General features: G+C 59.7%; 5 protein-coding genes across 6 annotated transcripts; 2 read left to right on the forward strand and 3 right to left on the reverse strand.

The window, feature by feature from the left end:
• Window positions 1–252: 252 nt before the first annotated feature.
• Window positions 253–896, forward strand: IUM83_13175 (60S ribosomal protein; the record flags this gene model as incomplete). The annotated part of the gene is made up of 2 exons (XM_067937834.1): window positions 253–278; window positions 365–896. The coding sequence occupies 2 exons, from the start codon at window positions 253–255 to the stop codon at window positions 894–896; spliced, it is 558 nt and encodes a 185-aa protein (XP_067786991.1).
• A 371-nt stretch (window positions 897–1,267) lies between these two features.
• IUM83_13176 (phosphoribosylaminoimidazolesuccinocarboxamide synthase) lies at window positions 1,268–2,302 on the reverse strand (the record flags this gene model as incomplete). Of its 2 annotated transcripts, none has more annotated exons than XM_067937836.1 (1): window positions 1,268–2,302. In XM_067937836.1, one exon carries the CDS (start codon window positions 2,300–2,302, stop codon window positions 1,268–1,270), a length of 1,035 nt encoding a protein of 344 aa, XP_067786989.1. The 2 variants fall into 2 exon arrangements, with proteins under 2 accessions (XP_067786989.1, XP_067786988.1); XM_067937835.1 differs by having other exon boundaries at window positions 1,268–1,891.
• A 749-nt stretch (window positions 2,303–3,051) lies between these two features.
• Window positions 3,052–3,636, reverse strand: IUM83_13177 (Phospholipid-transporting ATPase 3; the record flags this gene model as incomplete). The annotated part of the gene is made up of 1 exon (XM_067937837.1): window positions 3,052–3,636. The coding sequence occupies one exon, from the start codon at window positions 3,634–3,636 to the stop codon at window positions 3,052–3,054; it is 585 nt and encodes a 194-aa protein (XP_067786930.1).
• A 3,035-nt stretch (window positions 3,637–6,671) lies between these two features.
• Window positions 6,672–8,016, forward strand: IUM83_13178 (Mitochondrial carnitine/acylcarnitine carrier protein; the record flags this gene model as incomplete). Its single annotated transcript, XM_067937838.1, has 6 exons — window positions 6,672–6,696; window positions 6,771–6,812; window positions 6,895–7,034; window positions 7,113–7,211; window positions 7,308–7,576; window positions 7,662–8,016. 6 exons carry the CDS (start codon window positions 6,672–6,674, stop codon window positions 8,014–8,016), a joined length of 930 nt encoding a protein of 309 aa, XP_067786941.1.
• Window positions 8,017–8,127: 111 nt separating this feature from the next.
• On the reverse strand, window positions 8,128–8,722 carry IUM83_13179 (60S ribosomal protein L19-1; the record flags this gene model as incomplete). Its single annotated transcript, XM_067937839.1, has 4 exons — window positions 8,128–8,227; window positions 8,309–8,436; window positions 8,508–8,606; window positions 8,672–8,722. The coding sequence occupies 4 exons, from the start codon at window positions 8,720–8,722 to the stop codon at window positions 8,128–8,130; spliced, it is 378 nt and encodes a 125-aa protein (XP_067786987.1).
• Window positions 8,723–9,277: the final 555 nt, after the last annotated feature.

Below are 9,277 nucleotides of genomic sequence, written 5' to 3' on the forward strand. Positions count from 1 at the left end.
TGTACAGTATTAATACCGGTATTCCAATTCGGAGGTTGGGGGTCGTGGCCGGTCCGGACCGCGGTCCGGGACCGGTTCGTCAGATTGTCAGCGCGTCGGCCAGTCATTCGTCGCGGGCTCCCCCGTTTATCTTGGAAACTGTATGGCGCGCAGCAGCTGTCTTGCGGTTTGTATGGCGTGGAGCGGCTCGCCGGCCGCCGCGCCGCGCCCTCGACGGCCATTTATTCTTTGGGACAAATCGGAAGAAAGAATATGGTGTCCTTGAAGCTCCAGAAGCGGTGCGTGCACTCACACACGCAGGAGTAGCTGCAGGTGTACAGGTTTTACAGGTCCGCTGACGCCCCCCGCTCTGTTGCTGCTGCAGTCTGGCCGCGTCCGTGCTCAAGTGCGGCAAGCGCAAGATCTGGCTTGACCCGAACGAGTCGAACGAGATCGCGCTGGCCAACTCGCGCCAGAACATCCGCAAGCTCGTGAAGGATGGCTTTGTCATCAAGAAGCCGCAGGTGATCCACTCGCGCGCGCGCTTCACCAAGCGCAACGAGGCCAAGCGCAAGGGCCGCCACACGGGCATCGGTAAGCGCCGCGGTACGGCCAACGCGCGCCTGCCCTTCAAGGTGATCTGGATGCGCCGCATCCGCGTGCTGCGCCGCCTGCTCCGCAAGTACCGCGAGGCCAAGAAGATCGACAAGCACATCTACCACGAGCTGTACATGCGCAGCAAGGGTAACCAGTTCAAGAACAAGCGCGTGCTCATGGAGACCATCCACAAGATGAAGGCCGAGCGCCAGCGCGAGAAGACGCTCAAGGAGCAGTCGGAGGCCCGCAAGGAGAAGGCCAAGTCGGCCCGCGAGCGCAAGGCCAAGAAGGCCGCCGCCCCCGCCGCCAAGAAGGAGTAATCTACTGCCTCTCTTGAGTAGCTGGCTGGGTGACCGCCCAGGTCACATGAAGGAATAAAATTCTTCCCGAAGATGCCCGCATCTTTTGTCCCACCAAACTGCTTGCCTAGCTGTCTGTCGTCCTCGATTTGGCTTTCGTTGTTGCATTCCTGCCTCTAGCTCTGCTGACTTTGTGGTGATGCTATTGAAATGCTGGAACAAGTGTGGTTTCCAAAGTGTTAGGCGTCAATGCAGAGACGTTGCTAGATGATCACCAAGTATGTGTTGTGTCTCTACAATGGGAAAGAGGTAACAAAAAGACAGCTTGGTGTGTACGTATGCACATGGATGGATTGATCTACACAGGGAGACCGCTTTCGCTACTCAACAGTCTAGTTGGAGAGCAGCGCCTTGCGCACGCCCTCGACCAGCTCGTCCTCCGGGTTGCTGTCCGCGGCGGGGAACTCGAACTCGGAGCCCGTGATAAGCTCGTAGAGCAGGATGTAGCGGCGCGAGAGCTCGCTCACGAGCTCCGTCGGGGCTTCGGGTAGCACGGCGTCGTTGTACGGGTCGCAGTGCTCCTTGAACCACAGGCGCAGGAACTCCTTGTCGATGTTCTCGGGCGACTTGCCCTCGGCCATGCGCTGCTCGTACGAGTCGGCCAGCCAGTAGCGGCTCGAGTCGGGCGTGTGGATCTCGTCAATGAGCAGGATCTCGCCCGTGGCCTCGTCGAAGCCGAACTCGTACTTGGTGTCCACGAGGATGAGCCCGCGCTTGGCGGCCTGCTCCTGGCCGAAGGCGAACAGCTCGAGCGTCTTCTTCTCGCAGTAGTCCCACTGCTCCTGCGTCATGCGGCCACTGCGCACCACCTCGACGCCCGAGATCAGTTCGTCGTGCTCGTCGTCCTTGGTGGTGGGCGTGACGAGGTTCTCGGGCAGCTTCTGGTGCTGCTTGAAGCCGTCGGGCAGCTTGTGGCCGCAGAAGTCGCGGCTGCCGTTCTTGTAGTTGGTCCACATGCTGGTGCTGGTGGAGCCCGTGATGTAGCCGCGCACGACGAACTCGACCTGGAAGACGGTGCACTTGCGGCAGAGCATGGCGGACGCGTGCGGCACGTCCAGCAGGTGGTTGGCCACGATGTGCTTGGTCTGGTTGAACCACCAGACGCTCGTGAGCGTCAGCACGCGGCTCTTGAAGGGCACGGAGGCCAGCGCGCGGTCGAAGGCCGACTGCCGGTCCGTGGACACGAGCAGCACGCGGTCCTCGAACACGTACACGTCGCGCACCTTGCCCGTGATCTGGCGGAAGGCCGGCAGCTCCTGGCTCAGCGCGGCCAGCGACGTGGCGGTGAGCGCGCGCCCGCCCTCGATCTGGGGCAGGTACGTCTGCGTGCGCTTCTCGGCTTCGGCGACGGCGGCGGCGGCGCTCATGGCTGCGGCGGCGATGACACACTCACGAACTGATACTGGCGGATTTGGCTGGTCAGCGGCGGCGCTTGAACACGCGCTTTTGGTGGGTCAGTAGGAAGGAGGTCGCTTGAATGTTCGCCGAAGTGCGTGTGCCCCGAATGTACGTTGAAGTCGCGACTAAGTACGCCGCGACTGCTGGCCGTTTTCCACCAAAATATTTGACCGGAACAACAACGTGAAAGGCTCGAGAGCGCTGGCTATTAGCTGGAGGCGCCATGCTACTGTCTCGCCCTCGGGGGCTGCTTCCCATGGCGTTTCCTCGCGCTTTTCGGCGCCTTGCTGCCGGTTTCGACGCTGCGTAGTGTCGAGAGCACACGCCACCGCCTGGCTGGAGGGTGTGAGGGTCTCGTCGCGCCACGCTGGCGGGTGTAATGGGCGGCCAGGTGGCGATGTGGAGCGATGTCCGCTCAATGCCGCGACATGTGATGCGACGCTGGAGGCCTCGCAGCGACCGCGGAAATGACTTCTTGGTCGCAACAGGGTGCCGGCGTTGGGCATGCGGAGCAAATCAAGTGCGGGGCGGACGCGCGCGTATAGGTATGTTTCTCTGTATTGGTACGATAGTTATTTGCACAGGACTATGTGGCTCGAATAGATAGCTCAAAATGCTCGAGGCCACGGGAGGTGGCGGACAGGCATGAAACAGCAGCTCTCGGTGCGCCGCCGTCCGGCGGTTGGACGACCAGCTGCCGGTGCTCGGCGATGTGTTGTTAGTCCGTCGACGCCTCAACGACGCACTCAAGCTGCACGGCGACCTCGCGCTCGTGCGCGGCGCGCTGGAAGGCCCCGACGATGGCGAAGTAGCTCAGCTGTTTTCGTCTGCGCGGCTTCTGCGCCCGTTCGCGATCGCGGCGACGGCGCTTCTCTAGCTCGAACTTGATGCGGCTGCTGACGGCCAGCAATGCGTTCGTGGTCGTGGGCGTGGCGGGCGCCTGGACTCGCTGCTGCTCCTCGGCGTCCGCTTCCGTCTCCTCGTCGATCGATCCAAAGTCGAAGCGTGCGCGCTTGTTCATGTTGCGGTGGGCTGGAGAGACGGCCGGCGTGGGCGGTGCGAAGCTCTCGAGGTCGCGCTTGAGCGACACCTTGAGCGCCGTCAGCGCCGCCGACAGGTTGACGCTGTCGGACGCTGCAGCTGACGCGGCCGAGGGCGACGCCGGGGCCGTGGTCATGGGTGTGGTCAACGGCGAGCGCATGGAGCCGCAGGCCGACACGAGGGGTGACGCGGCGGCAGCGAAGAGGCCCTTGCGCTTCTTGGAGGTCTGGTTGATCGGCATGGTGTCCACCTGCACTTCCATTACGGGGCCAGGCGGCTGTGTAAGCGTGGAGTGCGGCTTGCGTTGCGTGAGTGAGCCCGGCGCTGCTTGGTGAGATTGCACGGGTACAAACAGGGCAGTTGATGCTACTGCTGCTGCAGGAAGACGCAAAAGAAGTTGCGGGGAGAGGGAGGGTGGGGGCGCGGGTGCAGGGTGGCGGCGCAACAGAGCGAGCTCTACGCAGGTGGCTTCGGTGGGTGGCCGCGCTCACGTGGCTCTTCCTCGGAGGCTCTTCTTCCGCTGCCGCTGAAAGGCTGCCAGGGAAGCACTTGCGCCCTAGCCGGCAAATTCAGCAATGATCGAGCCATCGGCAGAAGAGAAGTGAGAGCAGAGCAGAGAACGCACTCGGGATCGAAACGCCAGCCCACCCAGAAACAGGCCGCTTTCCACGTTTCAAAAGACGGTGGAAAGGAGCCCACGCCATACATTTGCCACGTCGTTGCAAGCAGTATGCGACGATATTCCGCCCGGTATGCAGCAGTTCGCGGTGGGTCGCAGTGCCAAAACACGACAGAACGTGTGACTGCGTCACAGCATTCGTCGAAATCGGTCCCTCAAGGCCGTATTTACAGCCAATGCGGCGCGCCACGCGCGACTCATTTCGGCGAATCGCGCGGCGGCGACAGGCGAGGACGAGCTGGTTGGTGGTGGCCCTGCAAGATTGCAGCTGGCGTCTCTGTTCGAACCGACCAGTCCGCGCCAGGACCAGTCAAGTTGCCGCGGCCTAGTGCTCACGTGCAGTGCCGCGGGTTCTTTCGCTCATGCACCCGGGCCCGGTCTGCCTGCCTGCGGCCTGGCTGGCCAGCAGCGGCCTGGGATGCGGCGGCGCCGGTGGTTACCGTTCACACAAGTGAACAGTACGCGGCATGCGCGCGAGCAGGTTGAAGCTGCCGCGGTGACCGTTTGTTCCGACAGCATGTTGAACCCGGCGGCGGCAACTGCCTCGCCTGACTGCACTAATATACTTCAATCCAGGCCAGGCCGGCTCATAACGACGACCATCGAGTACCACGCGGCCGAGGCCGTGCTTGATTCTTCTTGTGGTGGCGGCAAATCGAGGACTGACGAGCCTCGACACCGATCCCGATGGATGCCGGCCGACCAGCACTGACGGACTTGCGCGTCATGACAAGGCACTGCCGGCGCTCAGCGTCTTGGACTGACTGTACTTAAGTAGGAGGCGACCGACCCTCTCGCCCGGCGTCACCTCAACTTATGCGGTCGGTGGCTACGTATGTGAAGTGTGTGATGAGTCGGTGATGGTAGCCTCGAGCTGCCCGTGAAACGCAAAAAGCCAGCAATACTGTACCTGCGACTCGCACGCAGTGCGAGGGCGCATCATTTAACACGCATACAAACGCCAAGTACACACCTGCGAGATCCGATAGCCCCCATCAACCTTGATCAGCACCAAGAATCCCGCACACCTCCATGCTGTCGAAAAACTTGGAGAGCGCTCTGGTCAACAAAGGGGTAGCGAAAAGGGACCGCTGGCAGACCTCGAAAGGAAGTTTCATCATATGCTATTCGCCGATGAGTTGCTCAAGAGATACCAAGAAGCTAAAGGAAGTGTCTCGTAAAAACAAATTCGAGTCCTGAGTGGAGTTGGGACGTCGAAAAAAACAAACATATTTTGGTAGTACAGACGAGGGCGTGAATAAGGAACGCCTGATATATAACAACTTTCAAGTGGTATGAGCCAATTAGAGGGCATAAATTGCCATTGATGTGGACAAAATACTTGATTTAGTTAATTATGTCACTAATCTGTGTCTGGTCCACGTATAATCTGGCGTGGCGCCAACAAGATTTGATGGTGTCGGCGTCCAGCGCATTCCACGCGTTGCTGCACCACGTGACTGCGTCCGATGTCTCGATTACAAAGGGGTCCAGCTCGCAGCACAGTCTCCAGACTGCCTCTTCGCCGCAGTCTTGCAGTACACGCCGCTTGGTCCACGCGATCACACCTTGGTCCTTGGGTTGGATCGCAGGAGTCCAGGGCCACCATAGACGCCCGCGGCACCTTCTTGCGGCAGCGAAAGTCGACCGCAATGCGCTTGAGCGAGCTCTCGTTGTCCAGGATCCTCTTGACGGACGATTAGCCCGGCGCCTTGTCCAGCGCACACTTCTCCCGAGCCCATTCTCCTAGCGTCGCGAGGCTCCACGTTGGCTCGTGGGTGCGCATTGCACAGAGGGCTGCTTGGTGAGGCGCATTCTCCGTGCTTGCCGCTCCATCTTGTTCGTGACAAATCGAATTTCCCGCCCAGATTCAAAACCCAGAGGCCCAGCTGGCAAATGGCGAAGGCCAATGTCAATGCTTCAATCTCTTCCCTCTATAATTGCATAACATTAGGTTTTGGAAGTTATAGGATGACACCCGTTCCTTATTCACGCCCTCGTCTGTATTTAGAATGACATGTATTACTGGTTTGGCCGCTATAGTTTAAAGTGGAAAAGCCCCTCGTACTTTAAAATTTAATCAGACGGGTATTAATACACTCCTCCCATAGTTTGCTAGCGGCTACCAGGAAAGTGTTCATGGATTTCATGGTTCATATGAAATTATACGAAGGAAACCCCAATAGACCGAACTTGCGCGTCACGCGCGACCAGCGAAGACACCATTGGCAGGGACAGTGCTGCAGGCGACCGACCCACTCGCCCTGCGTCACCTCATCTTATGTGGTCGGGGGCAGTGCACGTGAATTATGTGGCGAGTCGGTAACGATAGCCTCGAGCAGCCCGTGAAACGCAATAGCCAGTCGAAACGCAATACCCTGCGAGGGCACATCATTTAACACACATACAAACGCCAAGTACGCACCTGCGAGACCCGATCGCGCGATCTTGCATTTCAGCGCATACTGAGCGCCAGTGAGCGGCAACTTGAAGCCGCTTCAGCTTTCACACGTAAACGGCGAGTCCCCCCGCACATCCGAACGTGAAGCGTCAGCGGCACTCCTCGATCCGCGCCAAGAGCCCCTAGTCACTCCAACGCCCACCCCCCGCCAGCCAGCATGAGCGAGGAAGCGACCAACAAACGTACGGCAACGGGCCGCTATTGTAGATACCAGCAGTTCACTGACGCCTCTCCTCTCTGTTGACCGCGCGCACAGCGACGTCGGGCGTGGTGTCATTCGTGACCGGCGGCTTCGGCGGTACGTCCACCGCGTCTGTAGCATCTACGCCACGTTGGGATCGAGTGGCTGACTGACGAGAGGGGGTGTATATGCACTGCAGGCATGTGCCTCGTGGCCACGGGCCACCCGCTCGACCTCATCAAGGTCAACATGCAGACGCAGCCCAAGCCGCTGCCCGGCCAGCCGCCCATGTACTCGAACGCCGTCGACTGCGCGCGCAAGATGGTCGCCAAGGACGGGGTGTGCAGCATTCCACTGGCTGTGTACTGTGTAGCGTTGATGAGAGGCTGACTGACTCAACTGTGTGCCCTCTTGCAGTTCCGCGGCCTGTACCGCGGCATGTCGGCGCCGCTGGTGGGCGTGACCCCCATCTTCGCCACGTGCTTCTGGGGCTACGACATGGGCAAGCTCATCGCGGTGCGTGCACCCAACTCCCAGAGCTTCTGCCGTCCTTTCTGGAGCTTTGGCTGTGTTCTAACTAACCCATTGCGTTGTGTTGCACTCCACCTGCAGATCAAGGCGTCGGGCCAGTCGCCAACGGCCCCGCTGTCCATGGGGCAGATCATGTTTGCCGGCGGCTTCTCGGCCATCCCGGCCACTGTGGTCATGGCACCTGGCGAGCGCATCAAGTGCCTGCTTCAGATCCAAGCCCAGGCTGTGGAGCGCGGCGAGCCCAAGCTTTACGACGGCATGATCGACTGCGCCAAGAAGCTCTACCGCACGGGCGGCCTGTCGAGCATCTTCCGCGGCTGGGAGGCCACTCTGCTGCGTGATATCCCTGGGTAAGAGCTCTGCAGTTATTTTTCTTTTCCGCTGCTACAAGCTGCATATTGTGGAGGACTAACTGCTTTCCTGTGTGCTGTTTAGCTCTGTGGGATACTTCGGCGGCTTTGAGGCAATCAAGCGCGGCCTGACGCCCAAGGGCAAGGACCCGTCGGACCTGAACGCCTTCCGCGTGTTCGTCGCGGGTGGCTTTGCCGGTATCATCAACTGGGTCATCGCCATCCCGCCCGACGTCATCAAGTCGCGCATCCAGACGGCGCCGGAGGGCACGTACCGCGGCATCGTGCACTGCTTCCAGGTGCTCATGAAGCAGGAGGGCCCCGGTGCCCTTTTCAACGGCGTGGGTCCCGCCATGGCGCGCGCGTTCCCGGCCAACGCCGCCTGCTTCCTGGGCGTGGAGTTCTCCAAGAAGTTCCTGAGTTTCTTCGGTTTCTACTAAGCTCGCGTAAGCAAGACAGCACCTGATAAATACACAGGACGCGAACGAACGCGCCCCCTGCACCTGGAAACCCCCTCGGAAGCTTCTCATATATTACTCGAGCGGCTGATCTCACTTGAGCAGGCTCTTGCGAGAGAAGGCGTCGTTGATCTCGGCACGGGGCTCGTCCGTGCCGCGGTACAGCGTGTTGCTGTAGAGCTCCACGACGTCCCTGCAGCAACCAGCAACACAACGCAACACAATTAAATTCCTATTAGCACGACCAACACGCACGCACGCGGGCGACACGTACGAGATGCGCTTGAGCTCGGCCCTGGCGTCGGCGATGGCGGTCTCCTGCTCCTCCAGCGACGTGTCGGTGCCCGGCAGCGAGCGCAGCAGCTCCAGCGCCTCCGCGTACTTGTGCTTCACCGACACCGCCTGCCCAACCACCAGTCGCACAGCGTTAGCGCTCTGTCTCCTACAGATCTGCCGGTGGTAGTACGCCCTACCGAGGCCGAGACGTCTCCGATGCGCATGGTCTCCTGGGTGGAGCTGGCGGACAGCACGTCCTTGAGCACGTCGATGAGGTTCGGCAGCACGTCGAAGGTCTGCGGTGCGTAGGGTAAAGGATCAGTCGGCGGGCGTGAGGCTACAGAAGGCGAGGGGCGCGCACCTCGTGCAGCTTCGCCTTGGAGATGGAGACGTCGGCGTCGGTCGAGTCCATCGTCGCCAAATAATATTTGGCACAACCAAGCCAACCTGTCCGGACCCAAAATGTACTGATATAATGCCCTCTTTTCGTAGTACTTTTTGATTGTTGAAAGTACACGAGCAGAGCTTGAACTTCTTTATCACCGGTAAGTGCTAGGCAGCTTCGAAGCTGGTCTGGGGTTACTTTCGAAGACAAGACAGAGGTTGTGATCTTTTGGATGACAAGGTACGATCAGCCTCACTATCGTTATCGCCATCGCCATCGTCATGGTCTAATGCCGTTGTGCGCGTTTATCAGTATGAAAGTCACTAGGATTAATGGGACCTGGGTTAAGAAGGCGTGTTCATGCGGTCGACGAGGGAAACCAAGGAAACTTGTACTCAATCGATGGCACGGGACTTGTGTGTTCTTGTGGCGAGCACACTCAGCTACAGCCGAGTTCCTCCCATTCCCGGTGGCTGCTCTGTGTGCAATTGGACACTTATTATTAAGAACCTGGATTGGGCAGGAAGTGTTGAGCTCATAGACTCATGCTCGTTTGTCCAACGACTTTGTATCGAAGCAATA

This window comes from Phytophthora cinnamomi (genome assembly GCF_018691715.1).
Source record: "Phytophthora cinnamomi strain GKB4 chromosome Unknown Contig63, whole genome shotgun sequence".
Lineage (NCBI taxonomy): Eukaryota > Oomycota > Peronosporomycetes > Peronosporales > Peronosporaceae > Phytophthora > Phytophthora cinnamomi.